Below are 27,939 nucleotides of genomic sequence, written 5' to 3'. Positions count from 1 at the left end.
TATCTTCTATATGATGGAGACATATAGCTTCATATTTCCTTTGTATCCAGTCTTCAAACTAGAAATGCAAAGGGGTAGAATTAAGATAATTATCTAGACAACAGTTAATCAAGATAACCACCTAACAATTATTTTGTTTTGTCTAAACTATTTATATATGAGGGGGGATCCAAAAATGTAATTTATTTATTAAAAAGTGTGTATTTATTCTTACATGTTTAAACTTCAGTCACCTTCAAAATACTCACTCTTTGATGTGATACATCTATCAAGACTTTTTCCCACCACTCAAAACAGTTTTTGAACTCAACGATTTTGACGCCTTTCAGTTCTTCAGCTGTTCCTTTTTTCACCTCTTCCACATGGGGAAAATGTTTCCCTTTGAGGACTTTTTCATCAGGGCAAACAAGAACAAGTCACCTGGGGCAAGAATGGGTAAATAAGAAGGGTGGGGAATGGGGACCATGAGGTTTTTGGTCTAAAACTGCTGAACACTCAGCATGGTGTGGGCAGGTGCGCTCACAAATCACCCCTCATGAAATGGGTAAATGTGTGCATTGAAGGAGTCCTCAACAGAATTCACTGAAGCCAAATGCAGCCTCTCACAAGAACACCAGCTAGTACACTGATACAGATGGGTTCCCAGAACACCCACCTAGTGGGGGAAGCCTGTACTACAAGGGGCTTGCTCTCCGGAAGATAACTCCAGGGGGGTTTTTTGGTTCCCCTCGTATTCCTACCCAAAAGTTCTTTGTTTGAATTAACAGTCTGACAGCTCAAATCTCCTAATACAGCAACATTTTCTGAATCTTGAAAAGACTTATCTCCAGTAAAGTATGTTCATACCACATTCTTCACTCTGAGAACGTTTAGACTGTAGAATTGACTAAAAATGTAATAAACATGTTCTTAGGGAAAAAAAAATAAAGGCTCTAAAATTAATTCAAATTTCAGAAACACCAAAGGGGGACAATATGCTTTAGAATTGAGAAAACACTAAAATAGCATTTTAAAAGTGTACTTCAGCCCTGACAGGCATGGCTTAGTTGGTTGAGCGTGGTCCCACAAAGGAAAGGTCTCCGGTTCAATTCCCAGTCAGAGCACACACCTGAGTTGCAGGCTGGTCCCCAGTTGGGATGCATGTGAGCGGCAAACTGATGTCTCTCTCTCACACATTGATGCTTCTCTTTCTCTCTTGCTCCCTATTCCTCTCTGAAAAAATAAATAAATAAAAATTTTTTAAAAACGAAAGTGTACTTCAGAATTAAGAAAGTTATAATAGAGTGGTGGGGAGAAAATGCAGACAACTGTAATTGAACAACAATAAAGTAATTTAAAAATAAAATAAAATAAATTTAAAAAAAGAAAGTTATTATAATTCCTACGGGAGGCCAAGGGGAAGACACAATCAAAAAAAAGTTGTATATGTGGGCAAATTATGTAGAAGTAGCATGGTAGCCCTCAGTTCTGGTCATAAAGACATAACATGAGAGATGAGGACCTAGCAGGGAGGATACACGAGTGGGGATAAGGGGGCTTTAATGCAGTCAGGGGTCATGCAGGCGTGAGGCATGAAGACACATTACATCATGATACTGTCTCCAAATAGTCCTAAATAACCAGAAACCTATAAGAAGTTCTTAAGGTGAGCCCTCACTTCTGTTACCTCTTCCTTTAGTTTATTGTCAAAACCTAATGACCAGTCAAAGCACAAGAACTTTCAGTTAGCCTTTTGAGAAACAGGCTCAGTGTTATACCTCCTGGAAGATTTAAAATTGTATTTAATCTCATTTTAGTGTAATGTCAAAATATTTTTTAATTTAATTGTGAAGAAATGCAAAATGTTTTGAAACTAAATACCAGAGGGTAGAGTCATTAGGTGTTACTGTGTTTACCCAATAATTGGCTCCTTTCCTATAATGGATGAATGTCTGTTTCAGAATGGGAAAATAAATTAAACAGAAAACAAATTCCCTACATAAAGGTCATATGAGCTCTTTGTAACTAGGAATGAGGTATTACAGTATTACAGTAACTTTACTGAGCACCTGGTATTTAGTTCAGGTGATTTGCTTCACTCTGTAAATGCCAATAACCAGCATTTGTAAGCTTGAACTATTATAATGGTCACTTGCAAGTAATAATCGCATCCTGATTCTCTGACCGGAAAACAACAACATAAAAACTGCAAACTACGTGACTCAATAGGGAAAATAAATATCCTTTAACAATTTGGGAATAGGAACAGTGTTTGAAGACAGAGAATAGAAAAGAAAAAGAGGCATCCAGGGCCTTCTAGGAAGTTTTGATTCTGTCCTCCGCATTTCCAAAGCCTACGTGGGTGCAAACTGCAACATCTTTAATGGGTCTCTATTCCTCATTCCCAACTCCTTTTTAGGTAAGGAGAACACTTTGGTTTTTACCCGTTGCTCTATTTCTTAAGCAGGGCAAGAGAATATCAGATAGTAACCAAAGGAAATGCCTCCTTCATTCATTGAGCTCCTAGTAAGTGCCAGGCACTGGGCTGGGTGTCATGGAACCAAACATGACTATGAGAAAATCCCTGGTCTTCAGAAGCTTTAATTTGGTGGGGGTGGGGGCATCAACAGGGATTGGGTCCAGACAAGTAAACAAATCTTTAGGCTACTGGGTATTTGTTTTTTAATTATTGATTTTAGAGAGAGACAGAGGAAGAGGGAGAGAGAAACATCAATTTTTTCCCACTTATTTATGCATTCATTGGTTTATTCTTACATGTACCCTGAGTGAGGATCAAACCCACAACCATGGCATACTGGGATAATGCTTTAACCAACTGAGGTACACAGCCAAGGCTAGACTCCTAGGTATTGATTACAGGTAGGGGGTACCAAACAGGATTACTTAAATCAGGCTGTGGTGTGTGTCTTGGGGTGGGAGGTGGTACCAGCAGTGGTTACTGGAAGATCTTCCTGGAAAGAAAACACAGAATTTAAAGTCTCAACCAATAAGTAGGAATTAGTTAATTGAAGTACAGCAAAGGAATGCGGAAGAGCCTTTTTGGCAGAAGGGACAGAAATAAAATTGGCGGAAATTGGTGAGTCACTAGATAGGCACTGGGTCAAAAAGAGAAAGAGGAATATCATAGATGAACATGCTGCAAAGGAGCAGGCAGAGCAGCCAAGATCAGGTTTTAATCAGGTTTTTCTTCTGTCAACTCTGCTTTGGGGAATGTCCCCTCCTCCCCTTGTTAACTGGTCCCTTTGTCCTGGCTTCTAACTTGGCTCCAGTAAAGGAGAGGCCAGTAACTAACCTCACCCTTCTGGCTTTGGCACTGTAGGAAGTCACCATCTTTCTAGCTTCCTCCTCGCTCTCCTCCATCCCTGGCATTCAATCCTGTGAAACCTCTATTCAGTGCATTTTGCTGCTTGTTTGGCTGTTGTTCCAGATGCCTCACAGGCAGTTAAATTAAACTTGGCTTTATACTTATTGATCTTCCTTTGCTAGAAAGAATACACTTATTCAAATAAGAGCTTAGTTTTTATTTTTCAATGATTTCCAAAGAACTAGCTAAGAGCCAAGGGCTAAGGGCCAAGAAAGCCAATAATAATGATAATAGCTATGAAAATAGACTTTCGTTGGTTGCCTCCTCATGTCTTAGCCCTGCCTTCTCTCCTCTACAGTACCTTCATTTTCCACCCCACCCCATGTAGTCCATGTGCTCCAAGAGAAGGTGACCACTGCCTGGTTAGTTTAAGGCAATCATCACTTTCCATCTTCCCATGTACACCTTTTGGTTCCAATGGCACACATGTGATTTAAGCAAATAAATATCAGGATATTTGCTGGATTTCTGGGACCAAGCCATTCTCTCTGGGTGTGGATGAGGGAACATGTACTGTCTGGAGCTGCTGGCAGCCACCTTCTGATCATGAGAGTTGCCAGCTTTAGGATAAAGTTGACATTGCAAAAAGCAGAGTAGAAAGATGGAAAGAAACTGAACCCTTAGTGACTGAAGATCTAGAGAAAGAATCAGTGATATAAACTAACCCAAAAGCCTCTCCTATCTCAGGCTTGAAATTTTTTTAAAGTTTTAAAATTTATGATTTGAGAGAGAGAGAAAATCGATTTTTTCCACTTATTTATGCATTCATTGGTTGCTTCTTGTATGTGCCGTGATTGGGGATGGAACCCACAACCTTGGAGTATCAGGACGATGCTCCAACTGAGCCCTGAGCCCATTCAGGACTCAGGCTTGGACTTTTAAATGTTATGAACCAGTACATTCTCTTAGTATTTAAACCAGTTTAAGTTGTGCTTTTTTGTTATTTGCAACATAAAATATTTTATGCTATATAGCTACTTTTTATTGAGAGCCTACTATGTGCCAGGTATTGTAATAGGTGTTGTATAAAAATCAATTCTCACAACCATCTTTTTCTGTTTTAATTGTGTAAAATATACATAAAATTTCCATTTTAATACTTTAAGGGTACAATTCAGTGGCACAATGTTGTGCAACCATTACCACTATTTCCAGTCACAACCATATTCTGAGGTGGGTATCAATATCTTCATTTTACCAAAAAGGAAACAGATTCTCAGAGGACTGTATTACTTAAATCAGACCACCAATTAGTGGGATAGTCAGGATTTAAACCCAAGTCTACCTGACTGCAAAGCCCGTCTTATTTCTACTTTATTGTAGTGCCAATTATTTAATAATTGCAAGCAAGAAAACAGGAAATATTGGTCCAGGGTCCACAACATAGAGATTAAGATCTTGGAAGGTACAGATCCAGCAAACAGAAAACCAGGCAAGAAACAAAAAGTGATCAGAATCCAAGTCATCAATGGTGGGACACTAGAGGTTGGAGTCAAGAGGGAGAGGGAAAGCCATTTAGGATCAATAAGTAGGATTTGGAAAAGGCTCATCAGTGGAGATTGCAAGAATATCTGGCTGTATTTGCGCATACTGCCCTGGATTGTAGGCAAACAGCCCTGACCACTTACTTTCCCTAAGGATTTTAACATGAAGACTAATAACAACCTAAGAAAACTTCCCCAAACTTCCCAAATCTGGCAAAGGAAATAGACATACAAGTCCAGGAAGCACAGAGAGTCCTAAACAAGTTGGACCCAAAGAGGAACACACCAAGACACATCATAATTAAAATGCCAAAGGTTAAAGACAAAGAGAGAATCTTAAAATGCAGAGGGTTACCTAAAAAGGAGTTCCCATAAGACTATCAGCGGATTTCTCAAAAGAAACTTTACAGACAAGAAGGGGCTAGCAAAAAGTATTCAAAGTGATGAAAAGCAGGGACATACAACCTACATTAGTCTACCCAGAAAAGCTAGCTTTTAGAATGGAAGGGCAGCTAAAGTGCTTCCCGACAAGGTAAAGTTAAAGGAGTTCATCATGGCCAAGCCATTATTACCTGAAATGTTGAAGGGACTTATTTAAGAAAAAGATTAAAATTATGAACAATTAAAATAGCAACAAATTCACAACTATCAATAGCTGAATCTAAAAAAACAAACTAAGCAAACAACCAGAACAGGAACAGAATCATAGATATGGAGATGATTTGGAGGGTTATCAGCTGGGAGGAGGAAGGTAGAGAATGGGGGCGAAAGGTGCAGAGATTAAAAAGCATAATTGGTAGGTACAAAATAGACAGGGGGATGTTAAGCATAGAATAGGAAATGGAGAAGCCAAAGAACATATATGCGCAACCCATGGACATGAACTAAGGGGGGGATTACTGGAGGGAAGAGGGGTACCAGGCAGAGGGGGAAAAGGGGAAAAAATTAGGACAACTGTAATGGCATATTCAAGAAAATATATATATTTTTAAAAGGTTAAATAAAACCAAAAATATCCTCAATTTTATGTTAAGTGTTCATCAAAGTTAAGTCACATAATAAAGTTGATCCATATCAAGAGACACATTCTGTGGTGGGGCCTGGTCCTCTAAATGAGGCCTTTAATGACTGGAAAGCTCTATTACCTTCTTGTTGGGACAAGATGGATTCCAAGTAGTGTTTCCTTAAAAAAATTACAAGCTTCTATGCTAAAAGCTATCCACCTTTGATGAGAATCTCTTAATTGTTTACTTTTTAACTAAGGGTTTTTAACTAGGGCTATTAGAACTCTAGAGGGTGTTTAATCTGTTGATCTGTTTGTTTTAAAAAGTCTGACTCCTTTCATTTGCAATCCTAGGTAAGTAGTAGCTTGGAGGGTTTTAGTTTTACAAAAGGATCTGTTCCCTAATTTTCAATTTCCGTAAGTGAATTTTTACAGTGTCAGAGGTTGTCTTAAAGCGGGGGAGGAGAAGTTATAGGAATGGATTAAGACTCCTCGATGTTTTCACACCCAAACATCTGGACCTCCACACCAAGGCCCCTTCTCCAGCTGTGTAGTGAACAAAAATACTAACATTTTCTCAACAATTTTTTAATATATAAATCTAAGTGCTGACCTTAATGATTTATTGCATACTGAATAGAAATATGACAAGGGCAGGAGCTCCACACAGCCAGTCATTTGACATGGTTGACACACGCGTGAGGCTTATCGCCCTTCCCACTCTAGAGCAGCATTTGGGGAGTGAATGCCCATCACATGTGTGGACAGTCTATTTCACAATATATTTTTTTGTAAAATAAAATATAAAAAACTGAAAATTTTTTCCTAAAAAAATATTTGCTTTGTGTTTGTGCATTTTAGTAAACTTTATTTCTTTAAAGCAGTTTTAGGTTCACATCAAAATTGAGCACAAAATACAGATATTTCCCATATACCCCCTGCCTCCACATACCTAGCCTCCCCCATTATAAACATCCCCCACCAGAGTAGTACATTTGTTACAATTGTTGAACCAACATTGACACATCATTACCACCCAAAGTCCACAGTTTACATTAGAGTTCACTTTTGGTGTTGTACATTCTGTGGGTCTGGATAAATGTCTAATGACATGAATCCACTATTACGGCATCCTACAGAATTGTTTCTCTCCCCTAGAAATCTTTAGTGCTCTGCCTATTCATCCCTCCATCACCCTAACACCTGGCAACCACTGTTTTACTGTTGTCATAATTTTGCTTTTTCCAGAATGTCACATAGTTGGACTCTATATGGTATTGCAGCCTTTTCAGATTTGCTTGCACTCAGTAACATGCATTTAAGTTTCCTCTATGTCTTTTCATGGCTTGATAGCTCAATAACATTCCATTATTAATTAGTATTCCATTATTATTTATTGTACCACACTTTATTCATTCCATATTTAGTGCTAAATAATATTCCATTATTATTTATTGTACAATAAATAATACTGTACTTTATTCATTCACATACTGAAGGGCACCGTAGTTGTTTCCAGACTTTGGCAATTACGTATAAAGCTGCTGTAAACTTCCATGTGCAGGTTTTTGCATGGACGTAAGTTTTCAACCCCTTTGGGTAAATACCAAGGGGTGTGATTGCTGAATTATGTGATAAGAGTATGTTCAGTTTTGTAAAAAATCTCCAAACTGTCTTCTAAAATGGCCACACCATTTTATGCCCATCAGCAACAAATGAGAGTTCTTGTGGCTCCACATCCTCACCAGGATCTGGTCTTGTCAGTGTTCTGATCTGGCCATACCAGTAGATGTGTTGGTGGCATCCTCTCATCTTTTCAGATTTTACCCTTGTCCTCCTCTCTACCCCCACCACTCCTTGCAATAGCTTATCTTCTCAGAAGGAGCCATGGAATTGAGGGCTGGGCAGTGGATGGCACAAATTAGGCAACATTAGGTAAATAATAGAGTGAAAAACTGAGAGAGGATCGGCTGAAATCATGTGGGAGCCCTGAGAAAAGCAGTAATCTGGCACCCCTTCAAACCAATATTCTTTAAAAAGCTGAGGGCAGAAAAAAATTCATTTTCTATTAATAAAAAATGTATAGATTTTCATGGTTAAAATAAAGAATTTATTACATATATTGAATATAACAATATGTCCCCTTATTTGGAACTGTCTTTCATTTCACGTTTTTTTTTATATTACTTATTACCTGAATAGCATTAGTTAGTCACAAAGCATAGAAGTAAATTACATCTACAAAATCTTAAGATATACTTACAAGTTTTTTTTTGGTTTATATGTCACAAAAACAGCTTTTACTTTTTTCTTAAGTTATTGTTCTTTATTTTTCTTGTGGGAATATCTGAGCTAGACAACCTCTTTTAAGACATGTTCATGGCTTTAAAATGTAGGAAATGAGCATATGTCCCTAAACAATGGTGTTATAAACTTGGAGAATTCCAAACTCAAATCCTGCCTCACCTCTTCTCCTGACCAGCTTACCTGGGGATCATGCACACCTGTATCTATGCCCCAAAGAGAATGCCAGCAGCATTTTATTAGTAACCAAGCAAATGTCCAAACTTAAAGTGAAGCTTGGGTCAAGACTGGATGGAGGCCAGGACGTCTAGGTGAGGCTTCTTGCTTTCCAGCCCCAAATGTAAATCCTGTGACCCACTCAAGTGTGCCAGATGAGAGAAGAGTAAGAGTGAAGATAAGAATAAGACTCATATAGAGATGTATTAATAGCTGAGCTTAAATCTACTTCCTTGACCAGGGCCAGGATGATGTTGGCCTGCCAGACCCACAGAGTTAGGAACGGAGAGAGGGGGGAGGACTAACCCTAACCCCCACCCCATGTCTCCATTTGCTTACCACATGGAAAGAATATGTGCAAAACAGCCTGCTGCTCCTAAGGGTAGGAAATGAAAAAGCAGGTATTAGAACCTGTAAGAAATGAAAATTAAGTGTCTTTCAATGCTATAATCTCTCTCTAGTGAGCCTCTACAGACTCTAACCAGACTAGTCACTTCTTCTATGAGGAGGATCTAACAAGAGAGTAAATATAGGTAGAAGCTTGGGTGGATGTTTCCTCCTTCATGAGCTCTGGCAGAAATGCAGGGAGAGAAGCTGAACCCCCCAACACGCATATACACACATACACACACCTCATTATTTATTTTCTTTTTAACAGGAAAGGTTGTCCAACTAGAAGAGATTATCAACTCCCTTAGATGATATCCCTGCTCCTCACTGTAACTTCCTGGGACCACTGAGATGCACAGGTAAGCTGATCCTCTAAGACTTTCTGTAACAGGTCATAGCAGGTCATTAATTTAACTTCAAGACCACACGGCAACCTTAACCAAATAGTCACTCCCCAGTTTATTTCCCATCTGAAATCTAGTCATATTGTCCAAAATTGGTCAACAAAGGAGATAACTTCTTAAAAACTCCAAATAAAACACAAAGAATCACTGAAAATGGAACAATATGAAGCCCTTCCCAAGTTCAAGATGAATTTCTCTTCCTACTATAAACTCCAAAGACCTTAAAGTCCAATTACTATTTTCCCTAATTTCCTGATTTTCTCAGTTCCTGTCAGAAAATGCCCTGTCTGAAACACCCTGAGGTTTGGGTTTCTTCATCAGCCATCGCACCTCTTCGGTACCTTCAAAATTGAAGCAATCCATCCAAATCTCTAGTATACCATAAATGTTGAAGCAAATATGAATCCTGCAGTAACAGCATTGTGCAAACAAAATGATGTTCCTAGAGCCCAGTACACAGACCCTATCAGAGACTGCAACACACCTGGTATTATCTGGGGGAAAGGGAATAATGCACAGGGAACAAAAGAGGAAAAGAGAACATCTTTTTGTTTGTTTGTTCCAGCCTTGCCAGGATGTCTATTATAACATGTTTTCCAACTATGTAAATTTAAATTCAGATGGGATAAATTTCTCATCAAGAGGTTAACCATGGCATAGGACATAATTGCTTTTAATAAGGACATAGTTGACTTCCTACAAAACATATTCCTCTTTGTGCCCTCCAAAAACTAATTTTTTTCTAGAGACCCACATTTCCTCCATCCACCTGACCACATCTGAAGCTACAGAGGCAAGTCTGATTGGTCTAAGAGGAATCCCCTCACTTTTGCCAGAGATTAACTCAAGAATAGGCATAATGCCCAATTAGGTACAAAGAGACATGAGGAGGTTTTCAGTGGTAGTTTCTCCAACATCTAGATTACATCCAACTCTTCCTTCTTTCTTTTGGTATCTTTCCCATGTTTTGAACACTTCTATTTCCATTTCTCTTTTGAGTCTGGTGTTTCAGGCCTGGAAGCCAGCCCAGTGTTAAAATGAGCCTGGTCTCTGTCAAGTCATAGAGCTTCCTTTTCCATGTATGAACACAGCACTCCATGGCACAGCAGTCCATACCTGTAGTTTTGCAGCTGATCTCCTCTGGGTATTTGTCCATCTCTACCAGGAACCCAAAACGTTTTAAACTTTATGACATAGCCACTATCACTCTTTCCTCCTCTAAAACTCCTTAGGTCTAGTAACCCTGCTTCCAAGATCCTCTTTCCTGAAATGTATCTTAGCTGGATTATCACTCTCAAAAGATTTCTGAATCTGAAGCTTTATGGATGCTTCCAAAGGCCATAATCTCAGCATCATAGAGGGGTCTACTATGTCCTCTAACATGTGCTCCTCCCCTAAAATTCCACTTCCTTTAGCTTTTGGATTCATCAGTCGTCCAGAAACTTCTGCTACTTTGTGCATTACTTTCTGCCATTTCTTTCTCTGCTCCTGTACTACATACTACATCTTTCTGTCATTCCTATTCCTTTCAAGGAGGCCCAAGTGAGTTTTTAAATTTTAACCTGCTACTTTTTTTTCCTCTTTCATTCTTTCCTTCTCTTTCTTTCTCAGCCTATGAATTTGTTTCCTGACCTACTCCTTAGACTCTCCCTTGAGAGGCTCCCATAGTGAAAAAATATCACTGTATTTTGCATCTGCCACAAGATCTTCAGTTCAGATACAGGGGTAAGCAAAAGTAGGTTTTGTTTAAGTATTCACTTTTGTTGGTCATTGGTTAAATTACCAGCCATCATTACCTAAAAGATAAATCATAAGGATATAAAATAATAAGACAAATAATACAATTATTAATAAATAAAATATAAGAAGAAACTGTGTGTCACGTACTTACAACTGTTAGCCTACTTCTGCCCACCCCTGTATGGCTTGAGTGGAGAAATCCTGCACAGCAGGCCTTCTCCCATCAGTTTCAGCCCACTCCTGATCTCTAACTATTGTTGTTCTGCCTCTGTCCTTTGCTGTTGTCTTCCCAGTACCTTTTTAAAATTTTTCTAATACCATTCATTTTCTAGGCATATTTCCTTATAACAAAAGCCATACCTGCTTCCTTACATGTAATGTCTGTGTAACTTTGATAATCAAGTAAGGCCTGGAATAATACCAATGGCAATAACAAAAATGGGTAACAGTTTACTGAATGCCTACTATGCACCAAACACTGTTCTAAGCATTTTATAGGTATTAATTTACTTAAACATCACAAAAATCCCATTAAACTAGAACTATTATCACCCCCATTTTATAGATACAGAAACTGCAACACAGAGAGACTAAGTAATTTGCCCCAAGTCAGACAGCCAGTAAGTGGCAGAGCTCCCCCTTGGTCTTCTACTCTGACACCTGGTCTTCTGTTCGCCTACCAGTTTTCCCACAATATAATATACTTTTTTGTTTTGTTTGTTTGGTCCAATCTCCTCAAAATGCTTAGAAATTGGGTCCTGCCTTTAAAAAGCAAAAGTAAAGATTTATAGCTGTCTATCACAGCCCATCCTCTATCTTGAACATAATTAATTTATTTTAATAGTGCTATGTGTCTATTATTCAACAGGGAAGGTTATTAAAGTTCGATTCTATAATTCTTTAAAGATAACCTCTATTATGAGTATCATGGACTACATGCTTACCAGGTTTTCCCACATATACATTAAATTTAAATCCTTAGTTCCAAGTTAATTTTCACTGCCTAACTGATAAAATATTATCTGAGTATGTACTAAAGAATGAATTCTTGCAGCTTAGTGAGATAAGTCATTCATACTCACATGGATATTTTAAACATAGCTGGTTATTCCTTCAGGAAAACCATATTCAGATCAAACTAACTTCCTAAATGACATAAAAGGAGTGAGCAGCTTTGAGGTGTCTTATATAACTGACTGAGTGCTGACAGCTTGGGACTAGATGATGGAATGACAGAGGAAAGGAAAGCTGAATCTTTGAAATTGTAAAAATTATCATTTAAAAATCACAGTAAATATCACCTGCCAGGTATTAAAATGATCAAAGGGCTTATTTTTTCCACACTCCTATTGTGATAGGTTTTATAAACAAATAATTTTAAGTACACGAACCTGTTAAGCACCAGTAATTAGTTGAGAAAAACAAACACAAATGTTCTTGAAGAGAGAGCAAACCCTAAGGGAATTTAGTCCTCTGAAATTATGCAAAGTGTATACTGAAATCATTCTGGGAGACGCCTACCCCAAATAAAAATTCCCTTTAAGGTTTTCTCCTGTTTTCTCTCACACATAAATTCTATGACAGCTAATTTACAGGATTACGTGCTAACACAGGTGGACTTGGCGATGAATAAAACCACCTGGAATATTTTGGATTTTCACTAGAAGAATTAGGAGTCTATAACACTTGTGAATAGAAAGGGCATTGGACTGGCAAGCAGTAACTTTGCTACTAAATAGTTATGGGATTTGGTTTTGTCACCTCAGCTCTTTGAACTTTAGTTTCCCAGTCTGTCATATACAGAAATGAGAATTAAATGATCTCCAACGCCTGTTCTAACAACTCTTAAGTTCCACAATTCTACTTTAAGATGGCTCTGAACACTTTCGCACAAAGAGTATTCTAACATTTATTCTAGTAAGATAAACTAAGAATATGTAGAAACCAGTTAGTTGTATGGAGATAGAACAGGGTTTTTAAATATCTCCCAATAGATGTTCCACTACTGTTAAACTAATATCTCAAGCACTCCATCAAGGTTCCAAGAAAGGGAGCAGAGAGGAGAGGCCATAACAAGAATGAGGAGGATATGGTACATAAGGAATGCTGACAAAGTACCAGAACGAGAAAAATCAATCTCGTAGTCCTGAGGCATGATGGAAAGAAGAAAAGGGGACAATGAAAGAGGTATCAGACCCAGTTTACTTTCCATCTTTCTCAAGGTAAAACATAGAATTGGAGGTATATAGTTGAAGTGTTCACCTAGATATGGGGAATTCCAAGAAAACTGGGCATAGTGGTTTGCTTCTCTGCATATGCCTGTGAGTTCACTCTGCTTTCAGCTTGAAAGCATGCTCAATATGATGTGGGGAGAATAATGCAACACTGGTGGAGGAAGGTGGCTCAATAGAAGAGTCCAAAGCATGGCTCCTGTCTTATCAAGGCTTACAGGTGGTGTTCACGGAATCCAGAAGTTCCCATATGTCTCATTGGACGACAGAGTGGTGCAGTGAGAATCAATGGACCCGCAGAGACCTGGGGTCAGTACAGAGGTTGTAGTGTATAGGGTAAATGGCTCAGGTATGGACTTCAGCAGAAGAATCAGTGTAACATCTGTAAAGGACAGAAATGACTAGCTTCACCTCTGTTTTCAGACTATACCAGCCATTCCATGCCATTGGACAACACAGGGACTGGCACAATTGACTCAGGCCCATCCCTCATGCCAAGTAAGCTTCCCCATCCCTTAGGGATGCTACAAACCCACTAGTCACTGTGTGAATTAGAAAAAAGCACTCGTTTTCTCAAGACATTTTACTTCCACCTATCAAAAAACTGTCTTAATATATTGGTTTTGTTGAAACAAGGCATCTTACTGCTGCATGCCAAAGAACTGTCGTAATGACTTAGAAATCTAAGGTGCCAAAAATGTGAAAGACACTCCATCTATACCTCATTTAGCAACCCTTGACCCCCATACATATCTTGGAATGAGAGTGAAGTGGGAAAGTAAAATCTAAAAGACTCAGCATTTATGTTTTTAAAAAATTAGATAATGTGGGGATTCAGTTTAAAATTTATAGAAAATAAGCTCTGTTTTCTTTGTACATCTGAATTAATGAAGTAAATCTGTCATACCAAAAGAGTCTTGGAGATTTTGACTTTTATTTGTTAGTATTTCCTATAGAACCTTATATAATAATACATAGAAGGAATCAATAGGTGCTTGTTAAATAAGTTTTCTAAATCTACTTATATGTATACTTTCCCTTTTCTCCCCTACATTTGGACCAAATCTACAATTGTACCCATCTGCACCTAGCTAACAATCATAAAAACCCAGAGTTCCTCAGTTGTTTTCTAATAGCCCTCCTCCTCAGATACTTTTGGAGAAGGAAACTTAGATCTAAGCAGTCTCCATCTTCAGGACCAAAGAGTCATTACCCGAAAATTAAAATAGTTTTAAAAACTGAAAACAGGATTATATAATCCAAAATCTCTCCTTATTAAAAAGTGCACCCCCCTCTCCATGTCCATAAAGGTAATTTGCCTAGAGTAACATATCAAATTAGGGACTCAAACACCCAGGAGTGTCCAACTCTTGGGAGTCTCTGGACCACACTGGAAGAAGAGTAGTCTTGGGGCACACATTAAATACACAAACACTAATGAAAACTGATTAACAAAAAAAAAGGTTTTAAGTAAATTTACGATTTTGTGTTAGGCCACATTCATAGCCATCCCACAGGACTGGCTCACATCTCCTCTCCTTCCTCTCAAAATACTCCCTCCCAGGCCTACTTTATCATACCTTGTAACCGCTTAATTATCTCGAACGTAGGCAAAAACTGATCAAATTCTAAAGAGAGAGAAATCACCCAAAGATCTGAAAACTGGAGTCAGGTAAACTGCCAGTTTTACCACGTCCATAAAATGATACGAGAGAGCAGAGAAAATTGAGTAAGGGTAATTTTTCGGTCATCAAAACAGCTAGGTAATAAAAACACGTTTTCCTTGAGGAGAGATTATGCTGAGGGGACCAGATACAAAGGATAATTCCTTTGTTTTTTTTTTTCCTTCTCCTTTGAGTTTGTGGGATGTAAAAAAATTTTTAATCACAAAAACAAACGTAAACATTTACTTCTCACCTTTTGTCACATATTTCTCTGAACATTACACAGACCACGTCTCCAAAAAGTAAACTGCCTATTAATCAAAACCTTTTCAAGACACAGATGACTCCTCTTCGACTACGATTAGAAACCGTCTCCAAACTTCTGTTACCGTGCTTAAACTGGATCGCCAAGGTTTGCAAATACCTCAGCTCGGCTAAAGGGCACAGAATCTCTAGCGCTCCCTACAGCTCAGACTTTGAACCTACCTACCACAGAAAACCCAAGTTACCAAAGATCGGCTCCTTCGCTCCACTTTTTTTTTTCCGCTTAAAAAATCGGGTGCAGGTGGGGGTTGAGGGAAGCTGAAACGGCGAACCGAAGGATTAATCACTTCTCCCCATTACATCAGCAGCCCCCGCCCTTTCCTCCGAGCACCTCTTCTCCTAGAATCGTCACTACGCACTAGCGCTCCCTTCGCCCACCCCTGCTCTATTATATGCCCTGATACCTCCCCATTATCACCCGCCCCACCACACTCCCTCTTTCCTTCTTCTCCCTCCTTAGCGGGGGAGGGAGGAAACCCGAGAGAGGAAACAGGGCGTTGAAGAAGGGACTTCGCGATAAGAGGGAAGGTCCCATTGGCCCGAAGGTTGTGTAAGCGCCTCCCATTGGCTTCTTGGCCGGAATCCCCGCCCCTCTCCTCCCCGCCCACCTACCCCTCCCCCCTACCGCCCCGTGGCCCTCCCTCCCGGTCGCCCCGTGGCCCTCCCCCGCGGCCCTGGCCAGCCCCCGACGGGGAGGGACCGACTGGGCGAGTGGAGGCTCCGGTGGTGTCAATGGCTCCTCCTGCCACGGAGCAGCAGCAGTAGCCGCTGCGACGGGGCTGAGGAGGAGGAGGAAAGGTTCCTTTAAGGAGGAGGAACGACGACGCCTCTTTTTCCCCCATCTCCTCCTTTCACACTCATTTCCCCTTCGCCGAGGAGAGAAGGGGGGGAGGAGAGAGAAGAGGCCGAAGAAAGAGAGAAAAAATTCCTCTCAGAAATCTTTTTCAGGGGGTGTGGGGGGGAGGAAGAGGAAAAAAAAAGAAGCCGGGCGCCCCCTGCTCCCTCCCTCCCTCCCTTCTCTCCCTCTCTTCTCCTTCTCCCTTTCTCACCCGCCCGCCCACTACCCCTGCCGCCGGAGTCGCCGCTCGGGAGTCGGCGGGACCGGGGTCTGTCTCCTCAGCCACCGACGCCGCGCTTCGCCTCGGGATCCCTGGGCGGGCGGACGCCCTTTCTTTCTTTCTCTCGCTCTGCCCGTCTCTCTGTCTCCGTCCCTCGCGGCCGCCCCGCCCGGCGGCCTCGGCCTTCCCCGTGCGTCAGGCCCGCCGCCCGGCCTCGCTCGCTCGCTGTCTCCGCGGGCCTTTCTCTGGACTCGGGGGCTCCCTCGCCCCCTCCACCCTTACCGTCTCCCCTTCCCCTCGCTCCCTTTCCTTCCTCCCCCTTCCCCCCACCCCCTGCTCCTGCTTCGGAGCTCGCTGTGCGTGTGCGTGTGTGTCCCTCCGCCAACGCCGCCACCTCAGCCCGGCAAATGAACTCCGTCCGAGCCGCCAACCGGAGACCCAGGCGAGTGTCGCGGCCGCGCCCGGTGCAGCAGCAGCAGCAGCCTCCGCCGCAGCCGGCCCAGCAGCCGCTCCAGCAGCAGCAGCCGCAGCAGCAGCCTCCGCCGCCGCCGCAGCAGCAGCAGCAGCCTCCGCCGCCGCCACCGCCGCCTCCGCCGCTGCCCCAGGAGCGGAACAACGCCGGCGAGCGGGGTAAGGCCGCGCTCCCTCCCCGCAGCCCGTCGGCTCGGGCGCCCGCCCGTTGGGGACCCGCGGGGAGGGAGGCCGGGGTGAGCGGGGGGCGGCCGGAACGCCCCGAGGGTGGGAGATGGAGGCTGAGCGGAGGCGGGTCCCCGAGTGCCGCAGTGTCAGCCCGACTCGGGCCCCGGCCGGCAGGAAAAGCCGCGGCTTCCCTACTTGCCCGGGCTCTCGCTCAGGCCGCGCTTTGTTTGCTTTCGGGGCTCGGCACCCTCTACCCCCACCCATCCCTTGGGCTTCCCGGTTTGCTCACGGACCCCGCAGGAGTCTCTTGGTGGCTGGGGGGGTGGGGGGCGAAGGGTGGGATTTCTTCCTTTTTTGCTGCCTTCCACGGTTTATAGCCTCCCCCTTTCTGAGGGTAGGTGGGGGAAACAACTGGGAGTGATCGGGCGGTGGGGTTGGCTGGGGAACTTGTTTTCCCCCTTTTCTCTCTTAGCCTCCCCCTTCCTGTGGAGGAGGGGAGAGGGGGAATCGGAGTGGTCCGTGGTGTTGGCCGGGGAACTTGTTCTCCCCCCACCACCACCCAGTCACGGGGTAGGGGGAGCAGCAACTCCTCTCCCAACCCTACAATGTTTGCTGCGCAGTTTGGCTTTAGTTACAGAACCCCTGGAAGGACCCGTTAAATGAAGACCTTTAAATAAATAAATATAGAATCCATCGGCCATTTCCAGCCCCCTCCCGCGCGTGCAGTGCAGTTACCCTTAACGTTCTATCAACACCCCTCTCGCCTGCCCCCTCCTAGCGAACCCCCCACACCGCCTTGCTATCCTCCATCTCCTAGCGGGGTTTGAAACGCCCCTTCCTTACAACTGGCCGTGTGTGTGCGTGTGTGCGTGTGTGTGTTGTGTCCAAGGCCTAGTGAAATGTGTCATTTAGACCCAACTGTGCAGCTCTGTCTGGTAACCACCATTGTCTAAGGGCTGAGGCTCCCGGGGGTTGGATTCTTGCTTTAGCAAAAATAATGTTCAGTTCTACTTTGACGATGTGCTTATTTTGGGAGGTTTTTGAGGTGTGGTGTTGCACCTTGGTCTCCAAGCGTAACTACTCTCCTTATTAATTAGCTGCTCTCAGTGGGGTGGAGGTCAGTACCATATTTACGTGTACGGTTGTTGTTTTTAGAAGGAGGGGAATTGTTAGGAGACATTTTGCGTGTTTTCGTTGGCGGATTAAGGTTAATTTTACATGCGTTGCTTGTCACACCTCCTTTGACTAAGGTAATTGAGATTAAATGCCTTTTTTAAATTATACATTCTTTCCTTAAAAACTGTTTCATTGTTTTACTTCATCAAAATACTTAACAAATGAAAGAGGGAGATGATGATCTGAAAAATACTTTAAAGGGTTTTCACCAGTCACTGTTTCAGATAGTCCTTGAGAAAGCAGTTTTCTCTATGTTGCTTACAAGAATGTGATGTTTCAAGCTAGGTAGAGGTCTTGTGCAACAGTATTGGTAAGTGTGTTTTAATGATTCTTTGATACATTTACCATTTTTTAAAAATTAAAAATGTTTGTAGTTTCATCATTTCCTTTCACGTTTGCATATCAGGGTTGTCTTGTGTTCCATTCAAATAATATTCAAGTCTCCTTCCAGAATTGGCACTATAAATAAGAGAATTGACAAGTTTTATTTGGTTTTTGGTTTGTTGGTTTGTTTGTTTGTTTTTGAGAAAATGACACTGGATTGAAATCCTAGCAAAATATTTTACTGCCGGATGTAAAGCTTTTTCAAGATGTACTGATTTGTTCACAACATTAGCACTGAATCACATTCTTTCAGCCAAACTTAACTCAGTCCCATTGTGTGTTTCTAAATGTTTTTTTTTTTTTTAATCTCTTTTTCACAGTTTGTGTGTAATTTCAGACTTCGTTGAGGTACTTTTATCTTGGACACTTTTCTTCATTTGTTTGAAATTATTAGCTAATAAAGCCTGTTCCCTTTTGAAGTAAGTTGACTTGGTGGTGGTTGGTAGTCACATGCTAGAGTGTCAGTTTTCTTTTCATTGATGTCCATAAACTGACTAAGGTGTTCATGAATCAAAATTTCAGTATGTACCTGACCAAATGGTAAATCAGAATCACTGTAGAATTGTTGCTTTGTTGCACAACTAGTAGAAATTGTTCTGGAGATTCTGTGTTGGCACAGTGGGGAAAAGAACTTGCTGATTAGTCTTTAGGGAAAATGCTATGGATCTTTTAGGGAACAAATAAATGGCCTCAGAATGAAGAAAACAAAGATGAATTGAAATACTAAAAATACTTTGCTAACTTTATGTAAAAATGTCATTCTTTGAAAATTGGTGTGATTACATTTTTAAGTGTACAGTTCACATAATGATGAGAAGTTAGCCAAGAAGAATACTTTTTATTTTAAAAGTTTTATGGAGCTTGCAAAGTGTCTACTATTTCTGGTTTAGATAGGAGGGTTTTTTTTGTTGTTTAAGAATTTGCTAGGTTTCATAATTTTGACAAGGTAATTAAGGAACTACAGCTAACAGAGTGTGTGTGTGTGTGTGTGTGTGTGTGTGTGTGTGTGTGGTTTTACTAACTCTTAATGGATATGTAATTCTTGCATTAGAGTCTTGGATAGAGTTACATAATAGTGTATTAGACACCCTTCCAGGTAGGGAATTGAAGAAGTGGGACTCACTGTTTTAAGACAAGTTAATTCAATCTCTATATAAAATCACTTATTTATTTTACATAAAGGATGGGCTTTTGGCTCTTTAGTGGTAATAAAATACAAGATAGTATATTTTTCAACAAAAATTCTGTCAGAACTGGTTTTTCGTTGCTTTTTTGCCTACAGGTTAATTGGTCTGAAAACTTCCTTGACATATCCTTAAACAACACACACAAACACAGTTACATGTAATGGCCAATGTTTGAAGGAGAAAGAAACAACCTCATAGAGTGTAATCTTATGAGGATTTTTCAAAGATGTCCATGGGGAAGAATTTCTTACACTAAGAGTCCACTAATCATTAGTTTTTTTAGTCATTTAATTTCAATTCCTTAGTTTAGGATTTCACATACCACTTTAAGCTAATGGAAAATAATTTGTGTTCCACATAGGGACACTTTGATAATGTATTTCAGAGTTAATGAAACTGAAAGTAGTGTGGAGTTGAATATTTTATATTTTTCTTTTAAAATGCTAAAAGGATTTTAGCTTTTGCAGCTTGTTCTGCTTAATTTATCTTGATACCTAGTTGGTTGGTAGTCTTTTTTCCTATGAGGAAACTTACAAGTCTGCGGAAGTGCTTTGTATTCTGAGTACTTTCAGTTGTTAGTTTTAAAATTGATTACTTTGAATAAATAATAAATGCATATACCTACCCTCAGCTAGCAGATTCTCCTACCTGGAATCAATCACTATTAATTTCTGATTTATTATGTGTTAATAAAATATGAATCTGACATCTGAAAATAATCTTGATGTGGAAGTTTTTGAAAATAGGTGTAATTTTTGTTCTAATTATTGGAAAATTCATAAGATTGTTTTGAAGTGCTGAAATTTTTAAGTGATTATAGTTCAAGAGACTTAATAAATACATTATATTAATGGATTTTGCTATTAATTTCTAGTCTGAAATAATTGTAAAGAGTAAAAACTTAATCATTCTCTTTAATCCCATATGTATTTGTGGGATAAAAATATCATCTATGATTCTGAAATTAAAGATTATTTTAACTGAATTTTTGGAAATAATTCAGTAGTATGGTATTACATAAAATATTCCTAATGAATATTAGGAATAATTTATAAATTATAATATGCATAATTTATAATATGCAGCAGCCAGGAAACTCCTTAGTGTTCTAGTCATGCATGCTAATTATACTTTCTGTGGGATTGCTCTGGCCCATGATATTTTACCTTCAGATTTTCCTGCTACTTATGTAATAAGGAACTTCTTCAGCCTTTCTAGATAGAAGAGTTCTGGACAAGAAAAATGATTTTTCCTGTTTAGGAATTAAGTACTGTGGGTTACTGTTCACCAATCAGGTGGCTGAATCTTCAAAATATTTACATCCCATAAGAAGAAAAATTCTTCTACTGGAGAGTTGAGGGAGCTCTTTTCTCAAAATTTAGAAATATTTGAGGAACAGAAATGGGATAATGACAATAGTGATGTCCAAGTTCTGCTAATTAGGCCTAAGGTTGAGCATGTACTACTTTTCTCTTTCTTTACTGGAAATTCTGACAAACCCAAGGAAAGGCCAGCAAGCTTGAAAACCAGGTAAGGCAAGAACCACCTGTAGATCTTGACTTGTTAGTGAGAACCCCTGGACTTAGATTTGGCATAATTCAAGGGTAGTGAATATTTCTTAATTTTTTTCACATTTGTTTTAACTTTGAAATTAAATGATCTATAATAATGAGTTATTTCAACTTATGTTCTCTTATTGTTCCCCATTTATTACTAAAAAGTTACTCTTATATTTTGTCTATCTTGTCCCATTGGTCTCTGAAGGGTTATTCTGTTTTAGACTTTACATTTCACTACTTTATCAGCCTTTTAATTGCACTCTTGTCTTCCAGAGAATTGTGGTTAATATTGAGATTGCTAGTATGGTACCCCCAAAATACAGTTGTTACCCTCTGAAAATAAAACTATAAAGAAGTAAAATACAAGGAATGAGATACTTGGGTAGTATGATGGAAGGAGCTCAAGAGTTAGACGGGGGTTCTAATCCTGGCTATACCACTAAAGAGCTGTTGGACATGGAGCAAGCAATAACCTCATGGAGCCTTACATAATTATCTTTTAAATGAGGATGATAACACTTTCTTACGGAAAAATTGTGAGGATAAGAGATAGTAATGTGTCCAGCACATGATAGCTACTCAATTAAATGGCAGTTCTCTTAAATATTAATAGTAAGGAATGGAGTCAGCTGTATATAAAACTAAATCCAAGAGATAAAATGTGTGTTAGTCATTAAAGAGTTTCTGGCATCCCCCAAAGTGCAATCTAGGTGACTTGTAAATCACTAATCTTAAATCTGATGAACTGAAATATTCTTCAAAGAAAGAATAAGGAAACAGAAGAAATGGAATAATGATAAACATTGACTATTCCTGCTTATGTATACTAGAGTCTGTGCCAGACACTTTCTTATGTACTATCTCATTTAACCCTTAACAATTCCATAAGATGGACATACACAGAGTGAACATGCATAGTAAGTAACAGAAGAATTTGAAAACTGATTTATGTCACCTGGTTTTTCCATAAACAAGGGGAGATAGCGAAATACATTTGGCATAATGTCTCTATCACTTTCAGGGGAGGAAATAACCCTTGCAGCACATCTGTCTCCTATCCTATCCCATCTATCTTGTTGAAGACTGATCCTGTAGTCTAATGCCTTTATTGTTAAATCATCTGGTTTCACTTTTTCTACGTTAACCTTCTGATCATAATTTTACCTCTTGTGTAGATTTGTCTGCAGAAAAGTTTGCACCAATTGGCCAGCATGTTTTTTCAGCTTGTTGATGAGATCACTAAGCACTCATTGTACAAAGAAGGGTAGATTTCCCTTGAATTACTCATAAGTCATGAATAAAGGGTGTTAGGTCATTTTAGCTCATAGTTATAAACTGGATGGTTTCAGAAAGGGGGGAAAAAGTGAGTTAAGTTGGATTTCAGCAGTAATTTTGACATGTTTGTGGACTAGTTCTTTTCTCACCATAACTTGGTATCTACATACATAGGTTGGGGTTTTTGTATAGGTCTAGTTAATATAAGATATGTGCTTAAACTTAATCCTTAGAAAATAAGGAAATGAAACCAACTAACTTCTTTACATAATTTATTTTAGTTGAAGGAAATATAGAAAATATTTACTTTGAAAATGAATGAATTGTGTTTTTTTTATTTTAAAACACCCAAAATAAGATAGCATGTTAAAGCAAATATAAGTTCTATATGTTAGTTGCTTACTCTCCCAATTTCTAAAACTACAATTGTCAAATGTTCTGCCCTTCTAACAGATAGAGAATTGTGTGACTGTGTTTCAAGGAGAAAAAAGACATGCTATTCTCTCAATTGGTGGCTGAGCCTTAAAAAACATTATGGAATACTTCCCCATCTCGTGAGAGAAGAGGTGTTATTCATGTATTTTGTGAAGAGAGCCCATTTTTCTAGTTTCTCAAAGCTCAAATTATTTAATCATAAAAATGGAGTAACAATATATTTTTGAGTTATTTTCCTGGTAACAGTGATAATCTTAGTTTTACTATTTTCCCGTAGTATATACCACAACACTCATTTTCCAGATGGTAGATTCGGGTTGTGTCAAAATCTTTGTTGAAACATTTTCCTTAGTGTGAAATTAACTGGCTGCTAAATGGGTTCAACCTGTGGCGTTGGTTTTTTAGTACAGTATATTGATACCTGACTGGAATCAGTTTAGCCTTTGCTGGTTTGCCAACTCTGGGTTTAGCTCTGAAAATTCTTTTTTACATTCAAGTATGATTTTGCACCCATAGTGTACTATGGGTCTGTAACATAGTAGATATCACATATGAGACATGGCTTTATGATAATCTAACACTGCAGAAGAAAGGGAGTGGGGAAGAGGAAAAAAGAGCATGACTTTTTTATTCACCTGTTATATTTTGAGATAGACAGTGCTGGTATACAGTATATAATGTTACTAGTAATTGTTTCTTCACACATAATTCATCATATCTTTTTGAAAAAAGAACAACAGGCTTTAAGGGAAATTAGAAGTTAGTAAAATTTAACAAATGAAAAGTAGGAGTCATTCCAGGTTTGTATTATGGCAGAGGAAAAAGATGAAAAAAAACTTGTTTGAAAGAAATAAGGATGTGTGAAGACATTATATTTCGAAATCTAATATTTTTGGCAGAGTGATCATACGGTAAAAGAAATGGTGGACTCATTCATCATTCTTCACATATAGAAGGTTATCTATATATTAAAAGTAGCCACAGAACTAATTCAGAGTTGTGTACAAATGACTGATATCTTCATAATCCTTTCAGATGAATTCGAATTTATAAGAAACTGCGTACTCAGTCAGGTTTTGGTATTTTAGGCCCAGTGAAAGATAAGAGAAATTAGTGATTTGGACAAGGACTTTTTGGTAGGAGTACTTCCTAAGAGGCAAAATAAGCATGTCAGGAGAGGGAGAAAGTAGGAGATTCTTGCAGAAATCACTTACCTTACACATTTATTGTTTTTCCTAATCTTCTGAACCTAAAATTTTCCTTAAAGTTTATTTATTTATTTATTTTTTCAAAAGACTAATTTTGGGTAAGTGTTGGAATGGAGAGAAGAGAAAGAATTCAAGCAGGTAGGAGGAGCTGCCAGTATTACAGGTCATTTAAATTAGTAGTGGTCATTTGAATTAGAAACAGTCTACATATAATTATTTCTATATCTGTGTGTGTATGTACTACATATAAATATGTAGTTGTATTGTGGAAATAAATTTTGTCTTTTTTAACTTAGGTTGTAATGAAAGTGTACAAGTACACAAATCATTGGTGTACACAGCTTTATGACTTTTTCACAAAGTGAACACATCTGTGTAATCAGTAATACCTAGATCAAGAAATAAAACACTACCAGCATACTCCCTCCACCCTTCCCAGTCACAGACCCCAACCCTGTTTTTCTAAGAGCTTGGATTAGTTTTACCTGTTTTTGAACCTGAAGTAAATGTGATCACCCAGTATGTATTCTTGTGTGAGTTCTACCCATGTTGTTGCTTGTAGCAATAGTTCGTTCACTTTTGTTGTTGTTTAATACTCCAGTTTATCCATTCTACAGTTGATAGACATAGAATTTTCATATTTGGCTGTCAGGAACAGTATTGCTATGAGCATTTTATATATAACATTTAGTGTAGAGAATGCATTAACACATCCCCTACCATTGCTTATTTCTTCCCAAAGGCAAAATTTTCATTTACTTTACAAGAAATGAAAGATGAAACAGCTCTAAGACAGATATTAACATAGCTTCTCATATTATGTTGCTAAAACAACTGATTTTATTTCAAATATTGGTGTTTTTCTTAAGTCTTTGGTATGTCTACTCTTGCATCTTTTAACAGCCCCGTGTTAGGAAGTTTACCCATTAGCTTTGTATATTTTAATTTTTACCAAAGATCATAGGTTGAGTTATTTTGAGGAGGGGGGCAATCTCTTTTATATTTAGGAATTTTAGAAAACACCTTGGACTTCAATATGTAATTCTGAGCTTTCATTCCCAAAAAAAACTGTTGTTTCTTTTTGCTACTGCCATAAATATTTTTGTTCCTTCATTTCAGTTTGGAACCCTGTTTCTACTATATTTAAGCTTATCCTTTTAACAATTTACAACTTGGAAAATATTTTGCTATTGTGTGGTTGGTTGTATCTTTTTATTTCTTTTACTCTGCACATCTTTATTTTTTATTACCTTACATTCAAATTACTTTAAAACTATAAAACTTTCACAGAAAAATTGGGGTACATTTTGCTCTCAAAGTTGTTTTTCTAGTCCTTGACCAGATAGGGTTAGCGACGTATAGGAAGATATAAAAGTGCCTCTGACAGCATAGTAAATTTTTCTCAAGTGAAAGCTTGTGTTAAAGTGGCAGGCTTATATCCCCTATGACACAAGGATGCCCTGAGAATGACAGATGAAACTCTTCTTAAGGAACTACTTGCTTGAAACCGATGATATAGATAGTCTTAGATTTCATTATTTCATGTATGCTGTTTCAGCTTTTAGCAGTCCAGTGCTAGGGCTAATAGTTCTTTCTTGCCCATAACAAGCAGTGTGGAAGAGACTGCCACCTTCTTTTCCATCTTAAACACACAGCCACATTCAGTAAATGTTGCTGTAAAGTTTGAGTATAAGGAGCCAGAGCTTTTTCAGTGGCATTTTTTCCTCTTTTCTAGAGTGGTGTCTTAATTTCATCTAAATGAGGGGATTTTGAATATGGTGACACTGAAATGCTCTAAAACCCTGTATCATTTGAGTTACCAGCATAAAATGGTGAGATCTGAATTTGTTAGGTGTTACTATATAGACATACGTCTTGCCTTTTGGAACTTATAGTTGAGATAGAGGTTGAATTTTAAATAACTTTTAAGATCAAGGTGAGTTGCAAATAATGGGTTGATAGTTTCATTGCCTTCTGAGAGACAGACAAAGATTGGTTGGTTTATAACCTTATTCTTAGGCTGCTCGCAAGACCAGTCTGTTAGAGTTTTCTGTGAAATGCTATTATTAAGATGGTTTGTTGAAACCCCCTGCTGTCTAGTATATGTTCTACCCTTTAAACATTTGTTGTATTACCTTTGTGCCATGCTTAGAAACTTGTTGCAGCTCAAAGATTAAGCTAAATTATAGCACGTTTATATATAAGTGATTAAGAAAGAAATACGTGCCTAGTGAAGGAAATTACCTGCAGAGTTGGGGTCATTCATCTTGTTTTCACAGTGTCATCCTTCTTCATTGTGTTCACCGTTTTGCACTTATATTCAGAAACGAAGTAGGAGGACAGACCTAAGTTATATTAGATTATATGTTGCTAGAATCTAAACTCTTCAGTTGCAGAGAAGTAATTGTAATTCTCAGGTTTTCTTTAGGAATTTTTCTGATTCTGTCTCAGTATCTCTGTTGCTACATTTCACAGGGAACCTGTCCTCTATTTCTGAGTCATTTGATTTGAGAACCTCTTAGCTGAAATTTTGAAAGCTGTGAAAACTGAGCTGGGAGATTTGGATGTAATGAGCTTGTACAGGGGCTGTGATTTTAGAGGGCTAGAAAAATGCCACATATTGATCATAGACATGCATTGATAACACAAAAACAATGGAACTGAATATGCACTCTTGATTTTGTCAAGTATCTAAAGATTTTCGGTGAAATGTTAGCGTAGAATCTTGGATTGGTGGAGGTGAGGTGATTTTTTTGTTACTATTTCTACATTTCTTTGTATTTCAAATGCTACATGAAATCTGGAAAGAGGGAGGTTTGTATTTTTTAAAAGAATTTAGTAGTTTTGATTATTATGTGAATTCATTATTGCTTGGTTTGATGCTATAGTCCCCACATAGGTCATTTTAAATTTGAATAAAAGCTTAAAACTTTCCATTTTTCAGTGTTAACTGTGTTTTAAGTGCTTATTTATGGAAATTTTTAGTTTGTATTCACAGTAACTTTAGGATAATAAATGGCACTATAACTTATAGGTAATGAGAGTAATTGATGATCATAACATCAGAATTAAAAACAAAATTTGATATTTGAACTTTGAGCCAATGATTCTGTCTTTCTAGGATAAGTTTGTGACTGTAGATGATGGTAGTAAGTACAAATAGTATTTTAATTACATACCTGGCTGAATGATGGGAGATGGAAATTCAGTGTGCAAAAAACTGGATAATTAGAAAAAAGAAATTTATTTGATTGCAACAGGTGGCTCTTTCTTCTGTACCTTGGTGTGGTATGGACTCAGGTCTATTTGATAGTATTATATGGGGATATTTTCCTTTTCATAAAACTAGAATTAGCTCTAAAGAAATTAATGACTATCAATTTATTAAGTTGAAACAGATTGCTAAAGGAAATTGTTTCATCATTATCAGTAAAGAAAGTACGCCCCTCCCTTTATAATTACTATATTCTAAGACAATTTAGATTGTGGACTCTGTTGTGCTTGGGAATAATAAGAACCTAGCAATGATTTTCAAAAAATTTTGGGCTTTTGTAACTTAGATTTAGTGATTACATTTGAAGTTAATTAACCCCACACTCAACTAGTCTTCTGATCATCTTACAGAATCTTTATAAACCTAAACCAAATGGCAACAAGCATTTTTCTATTAGCAAGTACACAAAAACCTTTATTGAAAGAGGTGAACTGTTTGGTTTTTTCATTTTGTTTTTAAAATAGGGACTACTGATATGGTTTAGGGCAAATGAGTCTTTAAGTGTAGATTCTGGATAGTAATCCTAGATAGTTTTATGAAGAACTGATTACACGTGTATTTAAAGTATTTTTCTGAAACAGTGACTTTTGGTAGCTGAATAGGAAACAACAAGAGCAACA

The 27,939-nt window shown here is 38.7% G+C and overlaps 1 protein-coding gene and 1 long non-coding RNA gene across 3 annotated transcripts in view; one reads left to right on the top strand and one right to left on the bottom strand.

Moving 5' to 3' along the window:
- Window positions 1–254: 254 nt before the first annotated feature.
- LOC123478948 (uncharacterized) lies at window positions 255–15,504 on the bottom strand. The gene is made up of 4 exons (XR_006654376.3): window positions 15,310–15,504; window positions 8,711–8,747; window positions 1,109–1,212; window positions 255–420 (listed from the first exon to the last, which is right to left on the bottom strand). It is a non-coding gene; the product is annotated as an uncharacterized lncRNA (long non-coding RNA).
- A 317-nt stretch (window positions 15,505–15,821) lies between these two features.
- Window positions 15,822–27,939, top strand: part of FBXO11 (F-box protein 11) — an 84,453-nt gene continuing 72,335 nt past the window's right edge. Inside the window, exon 1 of one of the 2 annotated variants that reach the window (XM_053925348.2) lies at window positions 15,822–16,812. In XM_053925348.2, the coding sequence (XP_053781323.1) occupies window positions 16,590–16,812 (223 nt within the window). In that variant the 5' untranslated portion in view covers window positions 15,822–16,589. The remainder of the gene's footprint in view (window positions 16,813–27,939) is intronic. The other variant, XM_053925347.2, reaches the window with a different exon arrangement.

This window comes from Desmodus rotundus, chromosome 5 (assembly GCF_022682495.2).
Source record: "Desmodus rotundus isolate HL8 chromosome 5, HLdesRot8A.1, whole genome shotgun sequence".
Classification (NCBI taxonomy): Eukaryota; Metazoa; Chordata; class Mammalia; order Chiroptera; family Phyllostomidae; genus Desmodus; species Desmodus rotundus.
Note: the sequence above shows the minus strand (reverse complement) of the source record. Positions and strands in the feature narration are given on the sequence as shown.